Raw genomic sequence first — 27,657 nt, 5'->3', positions numbered from 1 at the left:
CTGTGCTCCGTGTGTGTGTGTGTGTGTGAGAGCTCCTGCAGTGCTGAGACACGAATTCTCTCCCAGGGTCCCTGAGGCTGGAATTGGGACAATTCATTCCATCCTCAGCAAAGATTTAGCTCCCTTTTTTCCTAGGATGCATTCACTCATTCATTAACTCTGCCCCAGCAGAGTTGTTTTATTCCGTGTGTGTGTGTGTGTGAGAGGATTCCCAAGTGCTCCATCCATTGGGAATATTCCTGATTTCCCAGAAATTGGGAATGCAGAGCCCAGCCAGCAGTGGGTGTCGGGTAACAGGAAAACTGTTGGAGTGGAATTGCTGAGCAAGCACAACTCGGGCAACAATTCAATATCCCAGAGTCGCAGGGTCCTGGCATGGCTTGGGTTAAAGATCCCTGATAGCACCGATGGTTAAACGCGGGGAATCCACCCCGACTGAGCTCGGCGTGTCTCCTTTCCCTGCAGGATTTGTTTTTTAAGTACACGTGGAATAACTTCCTGCATTTCCAAGTGGAGCTGTCCATAGCAGCCATCCTGTCGCACTCGGTGCACGAGGGCAAGGGCAGCCCGGCCGAGCAGGGCACCAAAGAGGAGGCGGCTGCGAGCGGGACCCTGGAGCCCCCGGGACCCCCGGGACCCCCCGAAGCCTCGGGACCCCCGGAGCCCCCGGAGCCCCCGGCAGGAGCCACCCAGAGCGTCATGGTCACCCACGTGAGAGCCGGGCATGGAGGGGGGGGCTGCTCCCAGCACTGTTCCATTTTATACCTCACTTCCAGTGGGGTTTGTTATAGCATTTATTGCGTTTCTAAAATGATTTTTTTATTATTTATTATCAGTTTTTAGTGGGCTTTATTATTTATGTCTATTTTAGTGGAGTTTATTGTTATTCATTAGAATTTGTAGTGGGTTTGTTATTATGTATTATAATTTCTATTTATTTTAAAATTTATTTTTTATTTATTAGGGTTTTATTTACTATCTATTATTAGTGGACTTTTAATATTTTTATATTTTATGATTTAGCATCTATTTTAGTGGGCTTTTATTATTTTTATATTTTATGATTAATTTTCTATTTTAGTGGGTTTTATTATTATTTATTATAATTTGTAGTGGCTTTTATTCTTATTTATTTTTGTCTATTTTTAGTGGGCTCTATAATTATTCATTATCATTTGTAGTGGTTCTCGTGGAGCTTTTGTGCCTTTATTTGCAGCATCCCACTAAAACTGCCCTCATTTAATGGCCCTGTGAATCCCTTGGTATTTATCAAAATTTTCCCTATTTATTATTAAAATTATCCCCATTTTTATTAAAATTCCAATTTTTTACATTAAAAAAAAGTAATTTTGGCCAGAAAAGCTAACCAAGAACATTCCAGCTGTTAGTGGCCAGGGCTCAGTGGGGTGGCTGGAAAATGCCAATTTTTAAATTTTTAATTCCTGAGGAGGAGCAAGGGAAGGAACAGGGGGATCCACAGAGTTCTCTGGGAAATCCTGAATATTCTCCTTTTCCTGCAGCTGTTCCAGAAGTGCTGCCTGGTGCAGAGGATATTGGATGCCTGGGAAGCCAATGACAAAATCCAGTAAGGAGCTGCTGGCCCTGGCAATATTCTTGGAGAATTTCCAGTTTAATGGTTTTGGCTGGGATTTGGAGCTGGGGGGGTTTGCATGCTGACAAGCCAAATTCCCAAATTTGATTTAGGATTTGGGATTTGAAGGCATGATGGGTTTTATGGATGTTTCCAACATCCCATCCCAAACACTCAGGCTGCTGCTTTCCTGCTTTCTCAGGGAATCCCATGGAATATTCACTTTTTCCATTTTTTTTTGTTGTTTAAATGCACAATTTTATTCCCCCTGGAGTAGAAAACTGTTGGAAGTTGGGGTGGCCAAGCATTTATGCCCTGGATTTCTTATTTTAGCTTTCTAAATCCCTTGGATTTTGTGCTGACTGGGCTGATAAGATCTAAATATTTTAAAAGAGCTAAAACATGAAAGTGGAAATATTCAGGAGGATTCAGTTTCTGTGTCCAGCTCAGTGCTTGGTCCTCCCTTTCTATTTTGAGCTCCTGGTGGCTTCCAAGGGCCTTGGAGCCCCACTGGAATTGTTTAGGCCATCATTGGTGGCTTGAGGTCTGGATTACATTTTTTTCTGTTGGTTTGGTTTGGGTTTTTTGTGTTTTTGGTCCTTTTTACATGCCCTTGTCCACATAAGGAATTTTGCTGGGCATTTCCTTGCCCAGCTCTGTAGGACCAAAAATATCCCTGGGTGCTGCTTGGGAGTTTTCCTGCTGAAACCAGAAAGGAGCCAGAGCTCATCCCTGTTTCCTGCCAGACAGTTCCAGTCACCACCACACTGGAAAGACTCAGAATGGAAGGAAAAAAACAGAGATTTGAGGAGAGGAATCTCCTCTGGGGGTTTCCAGGAAGCTCCTTGGCTGCTCTCAGTGGGCTGCCCTGATCCCTGCAAGGCTGGGCTGGGGGCTCTGGGGTCCCTTCCCACCCAAATTCCAGGATTCCCTGAGCTGGTTTTGAGCACAGCTTCCCTCTCCAGGAAGGGAAGCAGTGAGGGGGCCCCAGGGGGGAATTTGGGGGTGCTCAGGCTCCGTGGTGGGGTCTGGTTTTACCCCGGGGGAATCCATGGGGGCATGGGAATGTTGTGAGCAGCCCCGGGCCCAGCCTGCAGCTCTGTGCTGCACATCCTGACCTCTGGGAGTCCCCTTCCCTGGCAATTGCCATCACATTATTTATTCCTGCACCTTTTCCATGCTTAGCTCCTTGTTTGGGGCCCCACCCTCGTTACCTGAGCAGGAGGAGGGATCCCAAAACAGATCCCAAAATGAGGGAAAGTCCCTGTGCTGAGGGGGAGCTCATCCCATCCTGCCAGAGCAGGGCTGATCCCTGCTGGGGTTCTGCAGGGAACCCTGGGATGTGTGGGGCTGGAATTCTGTGGCCTTTGGGGCTGGAATATCTGTGGCCATTGGGGCAGGAATATCTGTGGCCATTGGGGCTGGAATTCTGTGGCCATTGGGGCAGGAATTCTGTGGCCATTGGGGTAGGAATGCCATGGCCATTCCCAGGGCTCTGTCCTGGCTCTGTGGGTATCCCAGTTCTGTGGGTGTACCAAATCTGTGGATGTCCCATCCTGGCTCCATGGGTGTCCCATCCCAGTTCCATGGGTGCCCCATGCCCTCCAGGGTGTCCTGGCTCCGTGGGTGCCCCATGCCCTCTCCAGGGTGCCCCATGCCCTCTCCAGGGTGTCCTGGCTCCGTGGTAGTGGCTGCTCTCTGTTCCAGGGCAGAGGGTGGCAGGAGGAGAGGGAACATGGGGCACCTGACCCGCATCGCCAACGCCGTGGTGCACAACATGGAGAAGGGGCCCATGCAGGCCCAGATCAGTGACTTCATCAAAGGTACTGCCTGCTCCTCCTCCTCAGCCTCCTCCTCTTCCTCCTCCTTCAGCTCCCCCTCGCTGCTCTCCAGGGAAAAATAACCCTGGGAGGACTCACTGCAGGTGTTTCCTCAAGATCCTTTCCCACTGGAAAGGGTTTCCAGGGAAATCCCACATCATTTACAGTATGGTGAGACCCCATCTGGCTGCTCTTGGTTTTCACACAGGGACGTTAATGTACAGTTAATTATACAGTGGGAGTGCCATGGCAGGGGTGGCACTGGATGGGCATTGAGGTCCCTTCCCACCCAAAACATTCCATGATTCCATGACAGCTCTCTGAGGAAAGAGGTTAAATGTCCCCAGATGTGCTCATCAGGGATATTCCCATTGCCAGGCTCTGTCCAGCCTGCCCTCACTGGATCCCCTCGGAGAACTGGTTTTGTCCCATGGGTTTGGGTGGGAGGAAGGAAGATTTTCCATTCTCCACATTTTCCATCCCCACTGCTCAGCCCCTGCCCGACTGGGAGGGGGCACAGCCAGGCAGTGACAATCTGGGGTCACAATCTTCTGCTTTTTCCTCCTTTTATTACTTCTCCATTTCCTTTGCTGAGCCCTCAAGTTCTGCTCACCTTTGGGCTCCCAGCTGTGCTGTTGTGCTGGGCTGGGAGGGAAGGGAGGGAAGGGCCCCCCAGTCCCCAGGAGGAAAAGGAAGACCCAAGCACAGCTGGAGGCCTGCTCAGGGTTGCTCCCAGGTGAATCCCCAGGGAGTTCAGCTGGCTCAGAGCACCCAAATCCCACGGTCTGTGTGTCCCTGTCCTTCCAGAGCTGCCTGAGGACTGCAGGGGCAGGTGGGAGAGTTTTGTGGAGGAGACGCTGACGGAGACGAACAGGAGGAACACGGTGGATTTGGTGAGTTGGTCACTCCAGTGCTGCTGGGCTCCCCCTGACAGGAAAAAGGGACATTCCTGGTTTTCTCATTTGCCTTGTTTTGCTGAAGAACGCTTCAAGGCAGAGTGGAAAGCATTTCCATAAACATGTTCCATAGCAGTCCTTCAGCAGAGCTGATCCCTGGTGCTGAGCTGGGATTCCTGCCTGGGCAGGAGTTTGGGTTTTGGTGGAACTGAAGCACTGGAGCTTTTCCAGCTCTCCCTGGTTCCCTGACTGGTTTGTGCATTCCCAGGTGAGCACCCACCACCTGCACTCGTCCAGCGAGGATGAGGACATTGAAAGTGCTTTTCCCAACGAGCTCACCCTCCAGCAGGTGAGTGGGAACATCCCCGGTGTTCCTGGGAGCTCACTGCTGCTGGTGTGGAGCAGCTTCCTGAGCCCTGCTCCCAATTTGTGTGCTCAGCTCCTTTGGCCTTTCCCAGAGCAGTTCATGGCCTGGGAGCAGCACAGGAGGTGCTGGGGAGGGAATCCCAGAGCTCTGTGACCCTGCTCTGGGAAGGGGAGCAGTGAGGGTTCCACACAATCCCTGGGACTGTAAGGCTTCCCTGGAGGAGCTCCACTGGCTGTTTCTGGGCTGTCCCTGGACACCCTCATGATGGATATTTTGGGATCCTTCCCAGGCCTTCTCCGAGTACCAGATCCAGCAGATGACAGCAAATTTCGTGGATCAGTTTGGCTTCAACGACGAGGAGTTTGCAGACCAGGATGACAACATCAAGTGAGTCTGGGGGTGTTTGGGGACGGCACCAAGTGAGTCTGGGGGTCTCTGGCATTTCAGCCTCTTTGCATCCCATCCTCCCTCTGCTTCAGGTTTACAAATGAGCCTCGTTATCCCTCCTCAGGTTGGAAACAGCTCCTTGTTTTCCAGGAGCCCAGCCCGATCTCCAGAGCCAGGTGGAGAAGCAAGGAAAAGTATTCCTTCATTTTAAAGAGGGATATTGGAAATAAAGCAGGCAACTGTTGTCCAGCCCTGGTCTGGAATGAGTTTAAATGAGAGCAAACTCTGGGCAGTTAAACAGATCTTTTCCAAGGAATTAAATCCTTGTTGGAATGAGGAGTGAAGGCCTAGTGCTGTGGTGGAATCCATGGAAAATGGAGCCATTTTCCCTTCCTGAGGAAGGGAGCAGTGGCAGTTCAGGGAGGCAGGGAAGGGGATTCAGTGTTACACAGCTTGCTGAATCCAGAGCTTGGAATTTGCTGCTTTTACAGAATTCCTTTAATCCCAGTAAAGCTGCAGCTCATCCTCTCTCCTTAGAAATGTACCTGGCACTGGGATTATCCCACTGGCCATAACAGTCCTGAAACTGGGACCAGTTATGGACTGAGCATCATTCCAGGGGTTCCCAGTGCTCCTGGGTTTGTCTCCATCCCAGGAATTCCCTGGGATCCACGGCAGCACCTCTGCCCTTCCCATCCAGGGTTTTTCCTGAGCCTCAGTCAGAAACTTGGTAAGGCCAAAAAGTTGCAGAATGGAATCAGAGTTTGAACAGAATTTTTCAAACAGAATTGTTCTGTTTGAATTGAACAGAAATTACTCAGTTCTACACAAAAATTCAAATAAATAAATTAAAAAAAACCTTTTCACTGCTGGCAAACAGGGCCCCATGTGAGTGAGGGGCAGGGAGGAGTTAAATCCCTCGTGCCAGTGTAAAATGAGCAGGAACCTGGGAAAAGTCTGTGCCTGGGATGTTATGGCTCTGTTTGTGCTTGGAAAATGAGAATGTCCTGCAAAACCTGGAGTATTCTGGGAGTGGTGCTCCCTGCCAGCTGTTCCCAGCTGTTGGACACTGGGCTGGAAGGGAATTCAGAGTCTTTCATGGAAAATAACGCTGGAAGAGCTACAGACCCTTGAGTAGGGGAAGTGAACTCTTCCTTGGATCCAGACTCTGGGAATTGGGGATTTCTGGGCCTGCAGCACCCTCTGCTGTTCCCCTGGCTTGGGCTGGGAATTGGCTCATCCTGGGATATTCACAGCAGTGCTCCACCTCGGGCTTTGAGCCACTCCTGCACTGAGATTCACAGAATCCCAAAATCCCTGGGGCTGGAAAAGCCCTCCCAGACTTTCCAGTCCAGTCTGTGCCTGATCCAGCCCAGAGCCCTCAGTGCCACCTCCAGGAATTCCTTGGACACTCCAGGGATGGGGATCCAAACCTCCCTGGGCACTTCCAATCCCTGCCCACCCTTTCCATGAGGAAATTCCCCAAAATCCACCCTGCCCTCCCCTGGCCCAGCCTGAGGCCGTTCCCTCTCCTCCTGTCCCTGTTCCCACATCCCAAATCCCCCCAGGAATCCCCCCCAGTGCCCCCCTGCCATGGGCAGGAATGTTCCCTCAGGGTGCAGGAGTGGCTGTGCAGGGATCCCAGCCCGGGAGTGGCTCTGTCCTTGCTGTTGTCCCTTTGGGGAGCTCCTGGGAGCCATCCCTGAGCCTCTTCCCTCCCTCCTCCTCCTCGCAGCGCTCCCTTCGACCGCATCGCCGAGATCAACTTCAACATCGACGCCGATGACGACAGCGTGAGTGGGGACCTGGGCTAGTGCTGGAATAAATGTGGTTCTGGAAAGGTCCTGCTTGCATTCTGACACAACAGGGGTTTGGGGGCTTTGGGCAAGGCCTGAGAGAGCCAGGGCCCTGCTCGGGAATGTTCCCAAGGCTCCTCCCAGGAAATGTTCCCTCTGAAGCAGCAACCCTGGCACGGAGGGAATGTCCCTCCCTCCCTGCAGAGCCACTCTGTTCTTAGAATCATGGAATCCCGGGATGGTTTGGGATAGAAGGGACCCCAGAGCCCCTGCAGTGCCAGCCCTGCCATGGCAGGGACACCTCCCACTGTCCCAATGTCCAGCCTGGCCTTGGGCACTGCCAGGGATCCAGGGGCAGCCACAGCTGCTCTGGCAATTCCAGCCCAGCCAGCAATTCCCAATTCCCCAGATCCCAGCCAGCCCTGCCCTCTGGCAGTGGGAGCCATTCCCTGTGTGCTGTCCCTCCTTGTCCCCAGTCCCTGTGCAGCTCTCCTGGAGCCCCTCCAGGCCCTGCCAGGGGCTCGGAGCTCTCCCTGGATTCCTCTCTTCTCCACATGAGCATCCCCAGCTCTCCCAGCTTTCCATCATCTTTGCAGGCACAGGTTAGGGAAGCACAGGCAGAGATGGATTTCTCAGGGATCTAAGCCTGGCCTGGCTGTTGTTGCCTTCCCTGGTTTATTGCCACACAGCAAAGCAGCAGCTGGGCTGCAGTGATCGCAGCTCCCGAGCAGAGCTGGGTTTGGTGTCCCTGAGCCCCGAGCTCGGGGCAGTGTCCCCAGGGAAGCTGTGGAATGTTGATTCCCTTTGCTCCTCAGCCCAACGCCTCCCTGTTCGAGGCCTGCTGCAACGAGCGCATCCAGCAGTTCGACGACAACGAGGAGGAGGAGGATATCTGGGAGGACAAGGAGATCTCCTACACGGCCCAGGTCAAGGCCAGGACACGGTAAGGTGAAAGCACAGCCCTCATCTTCCCCCTCCTGCTGCGAGTCGGCACAGTTCACTCCCGGCCCCCTTCCTTGGGGTTTGTGGCATCCTGGGCTGTGAGGTTTTACCTGACACAACCCCGAGCACTTTCCCTGCCACTTGTGCTGGGGGCTCTGCTGAGCTGGAGACAGATCCAGTTTGAGTTCCAATTTATTACAATGGGAACACCTAATTAATGAGTCTTCTATCAAACACATTAAACTCCCCACCCTTAGTGTGAAATTTGCTCCTTCCCTCATCCTTGGAGAGGAGGAGGAGGAGGAGGAGGAGGAGGTGAGACTGAGGGGCGTGGGCAGAACTTTCCTTCTCAGAACGTTCAAATCAGAAAAGTGAGAACAAGAGGCCTCTCAGGGGCATCTCGGCCTTTGAAATAATTATTCATCCCTTTGACAGAGCTACTCATTAAATAAAGTTATTTCCATAATTCCCAGTCTGAAATGTGATCAGAGGAAACAGGGAAAACATCCGAGGACAAAAACATCCTCGCTGTGTCCTTGTTAAGCATCAGCAGCCTCAGGTCCTGCCTGGGGACAGGGTGGGTGACACTCCGGTGTCTGTCCCCTGGCTGGGCACGGGTTTGTGAGCTGTCCCCAGCCCTGGCTCTGCCCTGCACCTCCGGGGAATTCTGACACCAAAGCCCCCGGCAATGTGGGGGAATCTCTCCGAGCACCCACGAGTGCCCTCAGCGATTGGGGGAAATATTTTAGGGGAAAAGGCTCTGGGCTGTCTCCCCGGGCCAGGGAGGAGGAGCTGCGGGATGCGGGCGTGGCTCATCCCCAGTTCCCCTTCAGGTTTGGAGCATCGCAGACGTCGGAGAGCTCCAAGAGTGACCTGGAGAACGGCGACCACGACGGCAGCGTGGACTCGGAGGAGGAGGAGGAGCAGCCGCCGCCCCCCCTCCCCGCACAAGGGCGGCACCGCGGAGCGCAAGGACGCGGACTCCTCCCAAGGTAGCGGCTCTGGGGAGCCCGTCCTGGCATCTGCAGGGTCTGCACGGCAGCGCTCACACCCTGCCGGCTGCCCCGGGGGGAACGGCAGTGCCCGGGCTCGCTCTGTGCCTCTGGGGTCTGTGCGAGCTGCCCCAGAACAGCCTCACGGGGAGAATGCCAGGGAACGGCTCCCAGGGCTCCCGGGGCTGGTCTGGCCCTGGGGTGTCCCTGGGATCCCTGGGGTGTCCCTGGGGTGTCCCTGGGCCCCCTGGCTGGCTGTGGCCGGGCTGGCTCCCCAGGCTGTGCTGTGCTGTCCACAGGGGCTGGCTGGACGGCCGTGTTCGAGCCCGCGGGCCCCACGCCGCCCGTGGCCATGGACGTGGGCTCCAGCGTGTGGGACTCGGCCACCCCACAGAGCAGCGCCCCGGAGGAGAAGGGCTGGGCCAAGTTCACAGACTTCCAGCCTTTCTGCTGGTAAGAGCCACGGGATTCCAGCTGCCCTGGGGCTTGGGGAGAGGGGAACGTTTGAGATACGTTTTTGTGGAGTGCTTGGCTGCAATCCTTTCTTCTTCCCCTTTTCCTTCCCTTCCCTTCTCTTTTATTGTTTAATATTGTCTGATGATCCTGGATCAGGGCTCCTTTGTGCTTCCCACTGCTTCCCAGTGCTCCTGACTGGGGCTGGGACACAGCCCTGCTTTCTGTGTCCTCACTGGGGAGGAAAATCAGTGAATAAAGTTGAGAGAAATTCAGCACATGGATGGAAGGAAGAGCAGGGCCTGGCTGCTCCTGGGGCTGTGGGGGCTCTGGGACAATCCTGGCTCCGTGCTCAGGGCTCTTCCCTCCCCAGCTCCGAGTCCGGGCCTCGCTGCAGCTCCCCCGTGGACACCGAGAGCAGCGCTGCCAGGAGCCCGGCCCCGGGCCAGGACAAGAACTGTGAGTGACACGGGGCCGCAGGGCCACACAGGGCTGCCATCAGCCCCTGGGGAAGGGCAAACCCTGCCCTGAGGGCTCCCTGCACGGCCCGGGGAGAAACAAATCCCGAGGGGTTGTTGGGACAGCAGGGGAGGGATGGAGCTGCAGTGAGCTGGGGCTGATACCACACAGACACTTCATTTGTCCCTGCCAGTGTCCCGGGCCAGGCTGCACGGGGCTTGCAGCACTCTGGGACAGTGGGAGGTGTCCCTGCCCGTGGTGGCACAGGGTGGGCTTTGAGCTGCTTCCCTCCCATCCCATCCCATCCCATCCCATCCCATCCCATCCCAATTCCCAGCCCGTCTGCAGTGGCTGCAGGCCCAGTTTGATCCCCCGGGCCGTTGCCGGGAGCTGGGATTCCCGCGGTCCCGGTTTGGTTCCAGCGCGGGCCGTTCCTCCCGCAGCCAGCGCTGCCTGTGTGTGGAACGCGTGTGCGCCGCGCAAGGCGCCCCTGGTGGCCTCGGACAGCAGCTCCTCGGGCAGCTCCGACAGCGACGACGACGGCGACGACAAGGCCAAGGCTGGCACGGAACCCACGGCACAGGAGCCCGGCAAGGACAGGGCAGCTCCCAGCAGGTGGGAAGGGATCTCCGTGGGCTGGGATGGCCCCGTGTGGTTCCAGTGTCCCCCCTGCGTGGGCTCCGTGCCCTGCTGTCCCCTGGGAGTGCCACTCGGGGGCTGAGGGACACATTTAGCAAGGAAAGGCTGGGGCTTCTTTGGGTCACCCCAGTGTCCCAGGAGATCTCTGTCCCCATTCTTTGGGTCACCCCAGTGTCCCAGGAGATCTCTGTCCCTGTCCTTTGGGTCACCCCAGTGTCCCAGGAGATCTCTGTCCCTGTCCTTTGGGTCACCCCAGTGTCCCAGCAGATCTCTGTCCCTGTCCTTGGGGCCTCCCCAGTGTCCCAGGAGATCTCTGTCCCTGTCCTTTGGGTCACCCCAGTGTCCCAGATCTCTGTCTGATGTGGGATCCAGGCCCAGGGCAGGATCCAGGTGGGGTCACTCAGACAAGCAGAGTGAAGGCTCCCATGGGATCCTCCTGCAGCCACTCGGGTTCTCCTTTTCCCCTCAGTGCCAATCAGTGCCAAAAGCACCAGGGAAGGCTGGGGCAGATCAGGGCTGGGGCAGCTTTGTAGGAATTGGATCCTCAATCCAGGCTGCTCCCCACCCCAGAGCTGCATCCAGAGACTGTGCCCAGATCTGACATTCCGAGGTTTTCCCTCATTCTCTGCCTGGGTTTGTGCACGTGGTTCAGGATCAGGAGCTGCCCTTCAGCCATGGCTGGTGACAGTTTGGGGTCATCCCTGGGTGTGCTCAGCCAGCAGCAGCTCCTGGGGGGCTGGGATTGCAGAGTTCCCTGGAATTAGGGCAGGACTTATCCCAGGGTCTGTTTGCTTGGAGGCAGCTCCTTCTGAGAAATGCATTAATTCTCATAATTGCATTAATTCTCATAATTGCATTAATTCTGATAGGTACAGTTGATTTTGATAAATGCATTAATGCTGATAAATGTAGTTAATTTGGATAAATACATTAATTTTGATAAATACATTAGTTTTGATAAATACGGTTAATTTTGATACATTTCAGTTTGATAAATGCATTAATTGTGATAAATGCATTAGATGAGATAAATGCACTCTGTGTGCCTGGGAAGGGCCTGGCTGGGTGGGAAGCAGGAGAGGGAAGGCACAGCAGGGGCAGAGCTGGGGCTGGAGCTGCTCCAGGCCTGGGCTCCCAGTGGGAATCAGCACCCAGAGCCTTCCCAGTGCCCTCAGCTCCCCCAGACCACCCTGCCCACAGGGGGAAGATCCATTTCCTGCCACATGCCTTAATGATTCCAGGGAAATCACTCACTCTGTGGGCTGTGGCTGTCTCCAAGCCCTTCCTCAAAACCTGCACCAAACCCCATTCCTGTTGCTATAGGAACAGGTTTCCCTTCCCCTTGTCCCTGGAATCCTCACAGACGTCTCTCATTCTCCTTGGAGCTGCCCAAGGCCTCTGTGGATTCCGTGGAGAACCAGATGTTGCAGCCCAGCAGATCCTCCAGATGTTCCACCCTGTGTGAGCCCCATCCCAGCTGTCCAGGGGGATCCTTAGGCAGGGACATGTGGCTCAGGAATTGCTCTCAGCTTCCCAGTTTGGATGCAGCTGCTCCGGGGTCCCAACCCTGGAGTGTCCAAGGGACAGCAGGACACAAACAAACAAACCCCTGGTTCATGTTGTGTCACCCCTGGCTCTGGCCCTGTGTGTCCAGCTGGGATTTTCCAGGAGCTTGGGGAAGGCAGAGAAATTCCCAGGTAACTCTGGAATCTTCCTGCCCTGGAAACTTCAGGGCTTGGGTTTGAGAAGTTTCTCTTGGAGCCATGGAGATGTTGAGCTCCAGGTTTTTTGTGTGGGAAGTGGCTTTCCAGTGACATTCCTGGGAATGCAGCTCCATCCCCGTGTCTCTCCAAGGTGTATTTTGGTACTTCTGAGGAGATCGTGAGCCCTGGAGGAAAGGGAATGTTTGGATCTCATTATTCCTCATTTTTATGTTTTTTTTTCAAGAGAAGTGATCCAAAAATAGAACCTCAGTCTCCAATCTCCATCACATGTGCAATTATCCAGCTGGGATTATTTTATTCCATGAAAACTCCCCCAGAGCCAGTGACAGGATTCCAGCTCAGCCATCTCCAGCTTTCCTCCCTTTTGGGGAGGTTTGCTCCAGGGGAGAGGGAGAAGGAAACTGGGAAAAAAAATCATTCCTGGGGCAGCTCATCCTCTGCCTTGGAAGCCAACAAATGGGATGTACACAGAAATCCCTTCTCCAGCTGGAAATCTGGGTGGGTTTATTCCAGCAGGAGATTGGGAGGGTTTGTTCCTGCAGTTCTCCTTTCCCAGGATTTGAGCTTTGGTTGTTGGTGCCTCAGTGGGGCTGTTGTCCCTCAGGTGTCACCTCGGTGGTCGCTGGAGCACCTTCAGCACGTTTGGATCCTTGGCATCCAACCCCTGGGGGTTTCCTGCGTGGGGTTTGAGGATCTGCCCCCAAAGCCAGGATTTTCAGGGTGCCCCAGGAGGGGCCCCTTGGGCAGAGCCCGTGCAGCAGAGCAGGCTGTGCCAGCCCAGCAGGGGCAGTTCGGGAGCTCCAGCCTGGACTGGCAGCAGGGATTGGGAATGCCTCCCTCAGGGAGATGTGCTGTGTGTCCTGCTGGCTTTGGGACCAGGATGTGCCCAGGTTTTTATCCCAGTTTATCGCCAGTTCCCATTCCCGATGGGATCTGTGTGAGGAGAGCAGGAGGAATTTTGTGTCCCCGTTGGAGCTGGAGCCCCAGAGCAGTGTGGGTGCGCTTCTGGCATGGGCTGAGCTCCATGGCCGTGTCCCCTGTCCCGCAGTGACTCGGAGGGAGCGGCTCTGGAGACGCTTCCCGTGGGACCCGGGACCCCCCGAGCCCGGAGCAGCTCGGCCACGCACACGGACGGGCACCAGAGAGTGGCCACTGCTGTCACAACTGCCACAGAAACGGCCACGAGAGACAGGTGAGGGCAAATCCCGGGATGGTTTGGGTGGGAAGGGACCCCAGGGCCCCTGCAGTGCCAGCCCTGCCATGGCAGGGACACCTCCCACTGTCCCAATGTCCAGCCTGGCCTTGGGCACTGCCAGGGATCCAGGGGCAGCCACAGCTGCTCTGGCAATTCCAGCCCAGCCAGCAATTCCCAATTCCCCAGATCCCAGCCAGCCCTGCCCTCTGGCAGTGGGAGCCATTCCCTGTGTGCTGTCCCTCCTTGTCCCCAGTCCCTGTGCAGCTCTCCTGGAGCCCCTCCAGGCCCTGCCAGGGGCTCGGAGCTCTCCTGGTCGAGCATTCCCAACTCTCAGCCTGCCCTCATAGCAGAGGTGCCTGCCCATCCCTCTGATCACCTTGACGGGGCTGGAACTGGGCAGCTTTAAGGTCCCTTCCCACCCAGGCCATTCCCTGATTCCAGGTTGATTTGAATATTCCATGAGGAGCTGAGGGAGTTTCTCCATAGGGAGCTGAGAACTGGGCAGACAGAACACAGCCAGAGGGAGGGGCTGTCCCGGGAGGGGCGAGGGCAGCTGTGCTCGGTGTGTCCCGTGTCCCTGAAGCCGCTCCCCGGTGTCCCCGCAGGGGTGACGAGGCCTTGCCCTGCACCGAAGCCACATTGAACGGCCCCGCTTGACGCCGCCGCCGCCGCCCCGGGACGTGTGTGAGCCAGGCCAGGCTGCTCCCTGGTGATGCAATTTGTCAAATTCTTTATTATTTTTTTTTTTTTTCATTTTAATTTTATTTTTTAATAAATGCTGCATTGATGAGAGCGAGCTGGCGTTCAGGACCAGACACGCAGATCCAACAGCACGGATCCGTTGGGAAAGACACTCGGCATTGTCGAAATGTAGCATTGAGTTCAGTCCTCACGGGAATGACGGGCTCTTCCCAAGCCTTCTGCCCGATTTCAGTTGTCCCCTTCCCCGTGGCCCTGTTTTGTTTTGGATTTGGGGTTCAGTGCTGTTTTCCCAGTGTTATTGCACACAGTATTCAGCTTCTCTTGGGAAGGTAGCAGGTCCAGCGGCGGCCGGGGCCAGCGCACAAATCCCGCAGCCGTGTGACCAAAGTTCCTGATGGAGCTGTCCTCGGGCAGCCTTTGCACCGCTTTGTAGAGCAATAAAGCCTTACCAGAAACATTTCACAGGAGAGGAGGAATGCCAACACTTCCGTGGGAGGGAGCAGGGAGGGCTTGGATGGGGTTGGCAGGGCCGAGGCCGGGGTTGTCCCCGCCGGAGCCAGCAGTGACCCCGAGCCCCAGGCGGCCAGGGCACGGGATGTCCCTGCACTGCAGCCCTGCCCCGGGCTCCCCATGGACTCGTGCTGCCCAGGGCAGGGGCTGGGCTGCCTCGGACGTGCCTCTCCTGCCAGTGTCCGTGTTGGCCCACGAGGAGGTGACCGGGGCTTTGCTGGCTCTTTGGAGACTGAATTAATGTATTTGCAAATGATGATGGAAATCCTTTTTTCTGTTCGTTTTGTTCTGTTTTTAAAAGTTTTTAATGGATGCAGGAACAGCAACACTTTTGCACTTTGTACCTGGTGATGACAGCGTGTGAAGGGACACGGCTGTGGCCGTGGGAGGGGACAGCCAGGTCCCTCAGGGGCGTGGGAGAGCAGGGCCAGGTGAGGGGAGCACCTGGAGCTGGGGTTTGTGATGTGGGATGTGCCCAGGCTGCTCCCAGGAAAGCCGTGCTGGTGCCAGGCTCTGAGCTCACTGCCAGCCCAGCCTGGGGGCACAGGAGGGGCACTGGGGCAGCTGAGCTGGAGCCCCCTGGCTTGTGGAATCCTGGAAAACGCTCCCTTTGGAGCAAAGGCTGGAGCCTGGCACACAGGAATGCTTTGGGATGTTCCCAGCCCGGCCAGGCTGTGGCTCCCTGAAATCCCTCGGGGAATCCTGCCCTGGGCTGGCAGGGCCGTGAGGGGAGTGGGCTCTGTGCTCCCACAGCCCGGTGTGCCCGCAGCCTTCTGCTTGTAGGGAGAAGGGGCTGGACCCCAGAACCGGGCACTGCACATCACTGGGTGCTGGAGGTCACTGGGCTGTGCCACTCCGTGCTGCTGGCAGGGCTGGGCTGTCCCCCAGACCCAATTCCTTGGGAATCAGCTGGCACGGGGCTCTTGTTCGGGAAGTTTTCACTCGCTCCGTGTAATTTAAAGTGAATAATTTAAAGTTTATTGCACTGGGAGGGAAAAGAATCTCACTTTGTGCTTTGCTTCCCCCACGTGGTGTTCAGGGATCAATCCCACTCCAGCCAGGACTCTCAGACAGAATCAGTGGCTTTGAGGTCCTGTGTGGAGACACTTTGAAGTCTTAATTTTCCAAGGATTGGTGCTAGAGTTGTGCTGGACATCGGCGTCCCTTGGGGCATTCTTGTGCCCCAGAGCTGATTCCATGGCAGCTGAAGGATCCATGTGCTGGTACAGCCTGGCTGGATCCCAGGGGTGCCAGGGTGCTCTTCCAGCCCGGGGCAGCTGTGCCCAGACCCGTGTGGGGTTGGGGGACGAGGGGAATGTCCTTGGCAGGCACAGCTGGGTGGCCTGGGCTGGGCTGGGGTCACAGCAGGGGCCCCTCAGTGGCCTGAGGGACAGGACAGGGCCCCACCCCGGGGTGCTGAGCTCTGGGAGCAGTGGTTCCACCTGGGCAGGGATGGGGGGGATAACCCAGAGGAGCTGTCCGTGCCTTCCACTGCAATTCCAGCTTGGGCTTCGAGTCCCTGAGTGCCAGTGAGAGCTTTAATAATAATAATTATTATAATCATAATTATAATAATAATATCCTTGGGCATATCCAGATCCGAACACAGCTCGTTACTGGGGCTCATTAGTGGTTAATTTATTACTTAGTGCTGAGACACATCACTGGGGTTTGTCACACCTGTGGAGATGCACAAATTCCATGGGTTCTGTGCCTGTGGATGATCCCTCCAGGGCTGGGCTGTTCCTCCCACCAGCCAGGGGCTGATGCAGCTCTGGACAGAGCCAGAGGCAGCTCCTGGCCTGGCTCCAGGGCTTTTGTGGAGAAACCAGCAGTGGGAAATCCTTCCAAGGCAGAGCTCCCTGTCCCTGCAGAGGCACAGAGGGTGTGGAGTGTCCCCCTTGGGCTTTTCCTTCTCTCTGTGCTCCAGGGAAGGGCTTCCCTGGGTAGGGATCTCCTGAGGATGGAATTCCCTGTGCCCTGTCATCCCCTGGCCCTGCTTGGCTCCTGTCCCAGCCATGGAGGCTCTCCCCAAGTCCTGCTCCTGCTTCCCTCCTGCCCCGTGCCTGGATCCCCCCTTTCCACAGGGTGCCCTGGGGCTGTGGGTGGGCACAGGTCTGTGTCACTCCACGGGTGTTTATCCACACGAGGAGCTGGGCTTTATCTCCTCACAGCTGCAGGGCCAGGAGCAGGAGCAAGGCCATGTTCGTGTGGGAGGGTTCTGGAATGTTCCATGCAGCGACGCCGTGATCCCCTGGCAGGGGAGGGCAGGGGGCTCCTGGGCACAGTTACCCACCTCCAGAATCCCTGTGGCCGGTGCCAGGCAGCTCCTGACGCGTGGCACGCTGTCCCTGGCTGGCATGTGGGGTGGGGACAGCCCGTGGGTGTCCCCATCCACCCCGTGGGTGTCGCCACCCACCCCTTGTCACATCATCCATCCCTCCCTCCCTCCTCGCTGGCGCTGGGTGCAGAGGGCAGGGCTGGGAGCCCCAGACCCATTTTGGGGAGCTGTGGTCCCGTGGCAGCTGGGCTGGGCTGGGCTGGGCTGGGCTGGGGCGTTCCTGGGGGCTCTGTGCCCCTCAGTCCGGGTGTCCCCAATTCCCTGCGGGGGCCAGGCCTGGGGTCCCCGCAGCGCAGCCAGCAGGGAATGTTCCAGCCCTTCCCTCAGCCAGAACCTTCCCTGAACCACCATTCCTGCCCTCTGGGGCGGAGCGGGCACAGCCCCGGGCGATGGGTGGGATCCTCAGGGAAACCCTGCAGGTGTCCCAGGGTACCCCTGGGATGGAATCCCGAGGCTCCAGCACAAACATCTCTGTGCAGAGCTGCAGGTGGGCGGGGAATGGAAACCCTGGGGGGCACGGATTGAAAAACAAGGGGAAAAAATTACAAAAAAAAATCCCCCAAAACCACACCAAAAAAACCACACACACAAAAAAACCCCACAAAAGCAAAAACAAAATAAAACAAAAAAAAAAAAAAACCAAAAAAACCAAAAAAACAAAAGAGAAAAAAACCCAGTGTTGGCCTCAGTGTCTGTTCCAAAGGGCTTGGGCTTCCCAGTTCCCAGTGTAGGGGTTGGAGTGAGGACATATCTGAAGGAAATATCAATAATATCAATTCAATCACTTTATTTTCTCGGTGCCATCCCACCCTGGTGTTAAAATCCTGATTTATCAGTGGCAATCCTTGGAGCTCATCCCTGAGCCAGGGGAAATCCCAACTCCTTGGGGATCCCCCTCACCCTCAGGGGACCTTTCTGACCCCTCTGTGTGGGCTGGGAATTGATCGATTGGAAAAAATGGAATTGATCAGAAAAAAATGGAATTGATCTATTGGAAAATCCGGAATTCATCAGAAAAAAAATAGAATTGATCTATTGGAAAAAATGGAATTGATCTGTTGGAAAAACCGGAATTAATCAGAAAAGATGGAATTGATCTATTGGAAAGACCAGAGTGTGGTGCTTAGTGAAGGGCTCAAGGTGCATCCAGGTGTATCCAGGTGTATCCCAGCTGTGCCCATCTCCCTGTGCTCTGCTCCCGGGGGGACAGGAATGTGCCACCCTGCAATCCCGGCATTCCCAGCCCGGAATTATCTGTGGAGTGGGGCGGTGTTAATGAACAATTAGCTGTGTTAATTAGCGGTGTGTGGCAGTGGCAGGATCGGTGCCCTTGTCGAGCTGGAGCAGCTCCAGCGTTCCCGAGCTCTGAGATCCTTTGGGCTGGATCCCTTCCCTTTTTCCTGGATAACATTTCTGGCTCTGTCAGGAGTGCTGTTGGCTTTGGGCTCAGAATGAGATTTTTGATCCTGGGTTTTCCCCTCTGGGAAGCTCCAGGAGTTTTCCAGGTGTGTTTAGGGCTGAACTTTGGGACAAACAGATTTCAAAGGAGCAATTTGGCTCCTCCCCGCTGGCTTCGCTCACCTGAACCTCTCTTACCTCATGCAGGAAGGGCTTTGTGGTGTCCCAGCTCCCAGCTGGACTTGTACAGAATTCCCGGAATTCCCTGGTGTCCTCACCCCTCTCAGCAGTGGGATATTCCATGGAAAGTGTATTTTTGTATTTGATGAGAAGAATTTTCCTCTCTCCCTGAATTCGGGGCTTTTCTGGAGGGCAGAGCCTTCCCTTCTATTTTTGATTCCCTCCAACTCCTTGGGCAGATGGAAACAAGGAAAAAATCCTTTCTCCTGTAATTTTGATGCTCAGAGGCAGTTCAGCAGAATTTGTAGGGATTCTGGGAATGCTGTGGGGATTCCCCTGTGTGGGTGGGTTCGGTGCCTCGGGCAGTGGGGGCACTGCTGGAGGATCCCCCTGGCCGGATCTCATGGATCCAGAGGTGGGATGGAATTATCCACAGGCCCAGCAAACATTCCTGGACACTTTCCCTCCATGGGAATGCTCCTCCCACTCCCTGCCCTCCCAAACTGGCCGTGGGGTGCTGGGACTGCCACCGGGAATTTTGGCTGCTCCACTCCAGAAGCTGGGCCTGGACTTCCCCTGCTCCGTGGTCTCTGTGCCTCCCGTGTCCTCCTGGGAATTCCTGCACCCCTTCCCTTCCCTTCCCTTCCCTTCCCTTCCCTTCCCTTCCCTTCCCTTCCCTTCCCTTCCCTTCCCTTCCCTTCCCTTCCCTTCCCTTCCCTTCCCTTCCCTTCCCTTGGGGCCGTCCCTGGCTCCTTGAGTTCCCTGATCCTCGTCCTTGGTCCTTGCAGCTCTTCCCTGGCCCTCGTGCATTCCCTCATCCCTGCAGTTAATCCCAGACACCTCTAATTAATCCCAGATACCTGCAGCCATTCCCTGCTCCCATTCCTGCTCCCTGCAGCCATTCCCTGCTCCCATTCCCTGCTCCTCACTTCCCTGTTCCCGCTCCTGGCAGTGACTTTGCACGGACACTTCGGCTCTTTCCCTGCTCCTTTCTCATCCCAGGAATGTTCCAACTCCCATCTGTGTCTGATTGGCCACAGCAGAATCTGGGAAAGTGATTTTGTGGGGAAAATCCCAATCCCAGTCCCCTTCCCTTCCCACACTGGAAGTTCCAAAGCCCTGGATTAATTCTGGAATCTCCTCCCATTCCAGCTGGGATCCCATCCTGTTCCATCCCAGGGAACAGGGAACGTGCTGTGCCTGAGCCCGTGGTACAATCATTCCCAATTCCCACTGTTCCCAGTGCCTTAAATCCACCCCAATCCCACCAATGGATTCTGCACCTCACAGCTCCTCATCCAGTTAGTGCATCCCAGTATCCCAGTTAATCTATCCCCATATCCCAATTAACCCATCCCAGTTTCCCAGTCCATCCCAGTTTCCCAGAGCTCCAGCTGCACTCCCAGCTCCAGGCAGAGCCTGCTGGGATTTGGTCCCCAGGGCCCCCACGGCCCCTTTGCTGGGATTGCCTGGATTGGGATGTGAGGATGGGAATGGGGCCCTGTCAGAATCCCACAGATCAGAAGGAAAATCTCCTTTGGGATTGCTCAGCTCCTGGGGTTCCCTTTGGGGCCGTGGGGCAGGAATGGGAATTCTGTGTCCATTTCCTGGCTGCTCCAAAGGGATCCCAGGCTTCAGCCTCCGAGTGGGACAGAAACTGGGAGCGCCAGGAGAAAGGATTATTCCTGATTTTCTGACAGAATGGAATTCAGGTTTAGTCCCAGATATTTGATTTTTAGTGGAACTGAAATGAAAACTCGCCAGGCCTGTAAATATTCCCCCCCTTGGAATATAAACATTGCCCTGCTGGATCTGGGGTTTGTGGAATGGGAAGGGATTTCCTGCCGGACAGTTCCAGAGGAATCCCTGATGAGCTTTTCCCTCTTCGAATTGTCCATCCTAGAGGGGAACACCGGGAATGCTCAGAGGGAGGGGCTGGGATTAGGAATTCCCTGGGTTGGGATTTCCCTGGTTGGGATCCCAGGAGGCGCCAGGGGGCCGGAGCAGTGGATTTATGGATTTATGGCAAATTTAGGGACAGGACCTGACCCCCCATTCCCCCGTTCCCGAGGGAGCCAGAACCTTTCCCGTGGGTTTGGCTGAGGCCGTGACTCGAGGGTTGGACCCTGAGATGGACGAGGAGAGACCTTGGGATGAAAATCCTTAGGATTTCGGGGAAGGAGTTGGGTGGGTCCTGCTCCAGCCTTGGGGACAGGCAGGAGCATCCCAGGGATGGATCCATGGAATGGGGGCAGAGGGACACTGGGACAGGCAGGAGCTGCTCCAAGTCTGTCCCGGGCTCCTCCTTCCCTCCCCACGCTCCCATTCCCAGCGTTTGCTGTAAATAGGGAATATTTATAAAAATTTATTATAGAGATTTCTAAACTGGCCCGAATCCCGTTTTTCCCAGAGCATTTGGCTTTGCTGGGATCTCCTGGAGCGGATTTGCACCTTCCCAATGAGCGTTGGTACAAATCAATCCAATCCCAGTCCCAGGTGCTGGGAATTCCAGGGGTCCCAGGGCTGAGAATGGAGCGGCTCCTTCCCTTCATTTCATCCCTGTTCCATTTTCTCCGGGCGGGAGAGGCTGTTCCAGGCTGGAGCCGTGCCAGGGTGTCGCTGGCGCTTTCCCAGGTCCTGGATTTTCCCTTCTCCTTCTTTCTGTCTTTGCCTTCCATGTCCGACCCGGCTGCAGCGGCAGTTGAGGGGAATCTGGGTGGAAATGTGGAGATTTCCAGGCATTCTCCTTGATGTGACATTTTCCAAACCTTTCCTTTATCCCGTCCGAGTCCCGGGATCCGCGGGGTGATCCCTGCTGGCCCATCCCGATCCCCAGGAGTTCCTGCTGCTTTCCCTGCCGGCTCAAATTCCCTCCTTGGCTCCGCTTTCCCGCCCGGCTCCTCCGTCCATCCGCACTCGGGATATTCCATGTTTGCTGTTGAGCTGGAGCCTCTGGAGCCTCTGGAGCCTCTGGAGCCTCTGGAGCCGCTTTCCCAGGGTTTTCCCAGGGCTTTTCCATCCCTTGCAGGGGCTCGGGGGAGCACTCGGCTCCGTGACTGTTAGCACAAACCATGGATGGATTCATCCCCCAGGAGACCCCGGTGCCGCCTCCCAGAGCCCCAGACTGATCTAAAAATGACCCAGGCAAGGCTGTTGGTTGGGAATAATCCCGGATCTCTGGGACACAGCGGGGCCATCCCAGGGGGCTCCGTGCCCATCCCAGGAGCTCCGTGCCTGCTCCAGGGGCTCCGTGCCTGCTCCGGGCCTTGGCTCATTTTGGGAGAAGCTCCTGGGAGCGGCCCCTCTGCCATCCCCGTCCCGGCTGAGCTGATTCCAGGCTGTGGGACGGGAGCTGGAGCCGTCCCTGAGCACAGGAGATCCCAGAACTCCAAGAGCCCGAGGGGAGGAGGCGCTGCCGCCGTGGGTGGGGATTCATGGATTTGGGAATGTTGCAGGGGGGTCCCCAGCCCGAGCCCCGCTCCTCCCGAATCCTGCCCTGGTGTCCCGAGCTGAGTCTCCCTGGAAATCTGCGCTGGCAGCGGGGCCATCGCGGCAGTTCCCGAGGGAATTCCCGAGGGATGGGGAGCAGCCAGCGGGGGGGACTCGATGCCTTTCTCCACAACCACCGGCCCCGCAAAGCAATAAAACCACGGAGGGGCCGCGGGGAGATCCCGGGATCCGCTCCCGGCCCGGGCGGGGCACGAGGGCGGTGCCGGGGGAGCCTTGTCACGATGCCAACTGCCCTTAAACTGGGATCCGGGTCTTTGTAAGCAATGTCTGTGTATTATGTGTAAATATGAGGGACAAATTTGAAATTACTGCCTTTTCCCTGTTTATTTTTCTGAGTAATTCCAGATGTACTTTAGTCTCTCTACTGTCAAAACTTTTATATTGTAAATCTGATGCTGGTGGCTTTTTTTGGTTATTTTGGTTTTCGTTTTTGTTTTGGTTTTTTTTTTGTTTTGGTTTTTTTTCTTTTTTTCTTTTTTTTTTTTTTTTTTTTTTTTTTGTAAAAAAGCAACCAAAAAAAGAAAAAAAAAAAAGAAAATAAGAAAAAGGAAAAAAAGTCTGCATCTCTCTATGTTGTCAGTTTTAGGCTGTAAATTCCAACTATCAATAAAAGCTCAAAATTCACGTGCCAGTGCTGGGTTCTTCGTCCTGCAGGACGTGCTGAGGATCCCAAGGGGCTTTGGGATGGGCAGGGCCGGCAGTGGGGCTGGATCCCTGATGCAATCACAGAATCCTGAGGCTGGAAAAGCCCCCCCAAATCCAGGCTGTGCCCGATGCTCACCTTGTCCCCAGCCCAGAGCCCTCAGTGCCACCTCCGGGAATTCCTGGGACACTCCAGGGATGGGGATCCAACCCTCCCCGGGCACTTCCAATCCCTGCCCACCCTTTCCATGGGGAAATTCCCCAAAATCCACCCTGCCCTCCCCTGGCCCAGCCTGAGGCCGTTCCCTCTCCTCCTGTCCCTGTTCCCAGATCCCAAATCCCCCCGGCTGTCCCCTCCTGTCACGTTGGAACGGTGACAGCAGGCGCGGGTGGCACAGAGCGGAGCCAGCACAGGACAAAGGTCCCTGTGCCAGCAGCCCCCAGGAGCTCAGCTGGTGGCACAGGGACAACGAGAGCCCGTCCTGGCTCTGGCCCGAGGCTCTGCCGTGTTCCCGGTGCTCGGCGAGGCAAAAGGAGCATCTTTCATATTAATTTTTTTATTAAATTCCGTTAGTTTTCTCTTTATAGAATAACTTTTCCTCTAGGCACAAATACAATACAAGGACTCTGCATGTTTGACACAATGTACAGAAACTTCAATAATCTACAACTGCTCAGGTAAGTTACAAAACCTCCGTGTTACACCTGCACAGCCAGGATGGTACAGAGGAACGGGGCGACTGTACAAAGAGCTCTGCACTGAAATAAAACGCTGGACTTTAAAAACAAGACGGGTGGAGGGGCTGGCAGAGCTGGGGGAGTCAGTCCTGACTGGGGGGCGCTGGGGGGTCCCAGGGCTGCAGTGACCCCACGGTGCCCTCTGGGCTCCCCCCACGCTGAACCCCCCAGTTCACACCAGTGCGGGGCCGGGGGGGGCTGCAGGAGCCGGTTCGGTACCGAGAGCCCCCGGAACTGAGGGGCAACAGCAGCGGGGGGGACAGCGGGGATGGGACAGGGACAGCGAGGATGGGACAGGGACAGGAGCTGCTCCTCTGCCCCCCCGGGCTGGGCACAGGCGGAGCACAGAGGGGGCAGCTGGGGGAGGGAGCTGGAGAGCCCTGAGGGGCCGGGGTGTGACCTGTGCAAAGGAGCAGAGCGCGGGGGCAGCTGCAGGGCCGCTGGCCCAGCCCTGGCCCAGCCCCGTGTGGCCGCAGCCAGAGGGGACCCTCATCCCGGGGCTGCTCTGGTCCCCACCCCCGGGAGGCTGCAGCGTTTGGCACCTCCCGCAGGGAATGTGTCCCCCGGGACAGCCAGCCTGGAGGTAGAGACTGTCCCAGCAGGGCGGGGACCCCCATGGCCACAGCCCGGGGAGCCTCCTGCCCGCCGGGAGCAGAGTGGCCACGGCCACGTCCCCCCCGGGGACACGGAGCCAGCGCCGGCAGCATCCCCAGATTCCCGTTCCTGTGCACAGCTCGGAGCGGCTCCAGGGTGGGACACGGGATGGTCCCGGTGCTCCCGCTGTCCCCTCTGCCACCCCCTGAGCTGCAGGGCTCTGTCTCCCCTGCAGAGCCCAGGACTCGCTCTCAGGCCGGGAGGGGCAGGGCAGGTTCCGGGGGGCTCTGGCAGACATGCAAGGGGGGCAGGACGAGGGGGCAGCTGTGCCTCCCCCAGCAGTGTGGGGTGGGGGCGTGGGGCGCAGGACCCCCTGCCCAGGGAGGAGGAGCGGGGCTGGGGCACACGGAGGACACGGGGTCACGACACGGCTCAGACGGGGCTGGGGGCGGGACGGGGCCCCCGCCCGCTTCAACGCGAGGAATCCCTCCCTGTGCCAGCCCAGCCCGGGACACGGCCCGGCCCGCCCGGCGGGGGGGAGGGAGGAAGGGCCGCTCCTCCTCTCCCTCAGTCCCGGGCTCGGCCTGGAGCCTGGCGCTGCCTCTGCTCCCGCTGCGGGCCCGGCAGCCGTGCCTGGAATTGCGGCTCCGCTGAGCCGGGCTCACGCGTCCGACAGGCAGCTCTGGATGCGGTCGATCCATTGCTGGGCCAGCTGCACGTCCTGGGCGCAGAAATTGTAAACTCGTTTCGTCGTCTTCAGCTGCGGGCAGAGAGAGGAGGGGCTGAGAACCGCGCCCGGAGCCCGGAGCGAGCAGAGTGACCAGAGCCGGCCCCTCGGGGACACTCACGTCGAAGAAAGCTTTCTCGTCCACCGTCTTGGGGGCCCCCATGGTGGGGGTCCCCGGCGTGATGGACTCCACCTCGGCCAGGTCGATGACCCCCTTGCACTCCGTGTCCATCCGGCTGTCGTAGTACCGCAGCTGCGGGAGAGCCGCGCTCAGGGCGGGGCAGGGACGGAGGGGATGGGGATGGGGAGACAGGACAGACCCCGGGGCCCCACCCGGTACCTGATGTTTGGTTTTATCCAGCACAAACCACCGAGACTTCCAGGGTTTCATGAAGGCGCCTTTCTTGTACAGAGAGCCCTCGTAGGATCTGCGGGGCAGGAAGGGGCCGGAACAGCGGGGTCAGGGATGGGAACCCACCGGGATGGATCCCCCTCCATCCCCGCCGCCATTGCCAGCCCGTTCCCAGCCCCGCCTGCCTGTTCTCGCTCTCGGACGTCTGGAACTGGCTGTAGAGGGTGGAGGTGCTGCGGCGGCCGCCCGGCTTCCCGCTGGACGGGGTGGAGGTGCTGCTGGTGTCGCTGTCCAGGCTGAGGTTGAGCGTGGAGCCCACCCCGCTCTCCTGCAGGTACACGCCCAGCGAGCGCCGGTGGTGCGACAGCCCCGACGACATCAGCAGGGAGCTGGGGGTCTGCGGGACAGGGACAGCGTGAGCGGACCGAGGGCTGCGGGACCCCGGGCTGGAGCTGAGAACCAGCACCAGCAGCACCACCATCAGAACCAGCAGCACCACCAGAACCAGAAGCAGCAGCAGCAGCCAGAAGCAGCAGCAGCCTGTCACACCTCTGTCACAGTGCTGTCACAGCCCCCTGCCACACTGTCACACCATCACAGCCTCATCACAGCTACGTCCACACCCTGTTACAGCCCCATCACAGCCCCTGTCACACCTCCTCACACCCTGTGACAGTGCCTGGCACAGCCCTGTCACCCCTGTCACCTACCCTGCTGCCCTCCTGCCGCCCCTCCGTGCGCTGGGACGCTTTCACCTTGTCCCACGTGTCCTTCCAGCGCTCCGGGATCTGCCCCAGCTCCATCTCCAGGTTCTGCAGCTCCTGTGGGGGGAATTTTGGCCTCAGTCTCGGAGGGGACAAAACCCCTGGCTCCTGTCCCTGTGCCGGGGCCCTGCCAGGTGCCATCCCCGCTGCCGACCTCGAGCAGTTTGGAGATGGCGTCGGGCTCCACGCGGCTGCGGTTGTCATAGCAGGGCCAGATGATGCGGCGCTTGCTCTGCGGGGCCGCCGTGTCCTGGCGATCCGGCTCCTCCGGCGGCTCCGGCTGCCCCTGCGCCAGCTCCCAGTCGTACGAGGGGCCCTCGGACAGCGTCTCCTCCGTGTAATAATCCCACACCTTCAGGTTGGAGATGTTGCTGTACGGCCTCAGCACCTGTGGGAGGGGAGGGGGAGGCTCAGGAAGGGCAGCGGGGCCGGGCTGGACATTCCCGGCCAGACCAAAGGACAGAGAGCGCACATGGAGTGTTGGGAGTGCCCAGCCTGGAGAGGGAAATGCTCCAGGGAGAGCTCCGAGCCCCTGGCAGGGCCTGGAGGGGCTCCAGGAGAGCTGCACAGGGACTGGGGACAAGGAGGGACAGCACACAGGGAATGGCTCCCACTGCCAGAGGGCAGGGCTGGCTGGGATCTGGGGAATTGGGAATTGCTGGCTGGGCTGGAATTGCCAGAGCAGCTGTGGCTGCCCCTGGATCCCTGGCAGTGCCCAAGGCCAGGCTGGACATTGGGACAGTGGGAGGTGTCCCTGCCATGGCAGGGCTGGCACTGGGGGGACTCTGGGGTCCTTTCCCACTGCTCCCACAGGGAGGATCCCGGGGTGCTCCCAGCTCTCACCTCCCCATCCTCAGGTGCGTACAGGTAGTTGAAGAAGATGGGAGCTTTCTTGTTGAGGCGGTCGATGTAATCCCAGATGGACTTGGAGCCCTGCTGGCCCTTCCGCTCGCCCTTCTCCTCGTACAGGAGCCCTGTGGGGACAGAGGGGACACTGGGTGTGACAGGGACAGGCAGGGGCAGGTGCCACCCCCAGCCCTGTGTGCTCCCCTCACCCAGCTCGATGCGCTCGTAGTCCGAGTCCAGCAGGAATGTCCGGAAGCGGTTGGAAATGTAGTGGTAGCTGAGGAACTTCAGGTAGTACTGGCTGAACTCGAACTCCATGGGGAACTGCAGGTGGATCTGTGGGGAGAGCCCCGGGATGGCCGCGATCCAGGGCACGGGCTGGGCTGGCCCAGGGCCACCCCCAGCCCGCGGGGGGCCTGCTGTGGACTCGGGGGTCCCACTGGTCACCTGGGGGTGCCCGGGCCCAGGTCCCGGGGCTCACCTGGTGCACACAGTCCAGGAACTGCAGGAAGATGGGGGCGAAGCCGCTGCTCTGGCCCGCCAGGGTCTGGGCGCCGCGGTGGCTGAAGCGGTGGCCGAAGGACAGCCACTCCTTCTCCACCAGCAGCCGGAACCCCTCCAGCGTCCGGTAGTAGGGGTCGGACAGGAGCTGCACCAGGGACACCACCTGTGGGGACAGGCGGCTCCAGGGGCTGTAGGGGGATGGCCACGGGGCCACCCCGGCCAGGGCCGGGCTCTCACCTGCGTGGTGATGTCCCAGCCGTCCTCCAGACTGACCAGCACGGACGAGCCCGTGTCCAGCAGCTCCACCACCAGCACCGAGATCTGCAGGATCTTGTGGATCTGCCAGGGCAGGGCCAGCAGTGAGGGGGGCGCAGGGAATGCCTGGGCTGGCTGTGGGGACAGTGTCCCCTTCTCTGGAGTGAGGCCACGCTCGGGAGTCACAGGGGCCACCACCCTGGACACTGCAGCAGGGACAGGGGACCCTCACCCCCTCCAGAGTGGGACCCCTCCTACAGCTCCACACTGGACCAGTCCCCCTGGCACCGCCCCGTCCCAGTCCAACACTGGGCTCCTGCCCAGCAGCTCCAT

At 57.6% G+C, this 27,657-nt stretch overlaps 2 protein-coding genes across 7 annotated transcripts in view; one reads left to right on the top strand and one right to left on the bottom strand.

Annotated features, from left to right (window-relative positions):
- The window catches only part of PPP6R2 (protein phosphatase 6 regulatory subunit 2), a 55,799-nt gene extending 33,273 nt beyond the window's left edge, over positions 1-22,526 (top strand). The window contains 15 exon segments of the mRNA XM_088166016.1: positions 466-711; positions 1,521-1,585; positions 3,299-3,414; positions 4,219-4,304; positions 4,576-4,656; positions 4,964-5,061; positions 6,797-6,854; positions 7,673-7,800; positions 8,633-8,737; positions 8,739-8,791; positions 9,091-9,244; positions 9,618-9,703; positions 10,147-10,318; positions 13,115-13,258; positions 13,867-22,526. Coding sequence (XP_088022142.1) covers positions 466-711; positions 1,521-1,585; positions 3,299-3,414; positions 4,219-4,304; positions 4,576-4,656; positions 4,964-5,061; positions 6,797-6,854; positions 7,673-7,800; positions 8,633-8,737; positions 8,739-8,791; positions 9,091-9,244; positions 9,618-9,703; positions 10,147-10,318; positions 13,115-13,258; positions 13,867-13,918 — 1,644 coding nt within the window. The 3' untranslated portion in view covers positions 13,919-22,526.
- Positions 22,527-23,085: 559 nt separating this feature from the next.
- SBF1 (SET binding factor 1) overlaps positions 23,086-27,657 on the bottom strand; it is a 46,992-nt gene continuing 42,420 nt past the window's right edge. For all 6 annotated transcript variants that reach the window (XM_088166010.1, XM_088166012.1, XM_088166013.1 and 3 more), the window contains 10 exons: positions 27,307-27,408; positions 27,047-27,232; positions 26,775-26,901; positions 26,563-26,693; positions 25,874-26,107; positions 25,666-25,776; positions 25,141-25,352; positions 24,944-25,031; positions 24,725-24,856; positions 23,086-24,636 (listed from right to left, as the gene is read on the bottom strand). In XM_088166010.1, the coding sequence (XP_088022136.1) occupies positions 24,538-24,636; positions 24,725-24,856; positions 24,944-25,031; positions 25,141-25,352; positions 25,666-25,776; positions 25,874-26,107; positions 26,563-26,693; positions 26,775-26,901; positions 27,047-27,232; positions 27,307-27,408 (1,422 nt within the window). In that variant the 3' untranslated portion in view covers positions 23,086-24,537. The remainder of the gene's footprint in view (positions 24,637-24,724; positions 24,857-24,943; positions 25,032-25,140; positions 25,353-25,665; positions 25,777-25,873; positions 26,108-26,562; positions 26,694-26,774; positions 26,902-27,046; positions 27,233-27,306; positions 27,409-27,657) is intronic.

This window comes from Sturnus vulgaris, chromosome 5 (assembly GCF_052056855.1).
Source record: "Sturnus vulgaris isolate bStuVul1 chromosome 5, bStuVul1.hap1, whole genome shotgun sequence".
Lineage (NCBI taxonomy): Eukaryota > Metazoa > Chordata > Aves > Passeriformes > Sturnidae > Sturnus > Sturnus vulgaris.
This window is presented reverse-complemented; position numbering and strand designations above follow the sequence as displayed.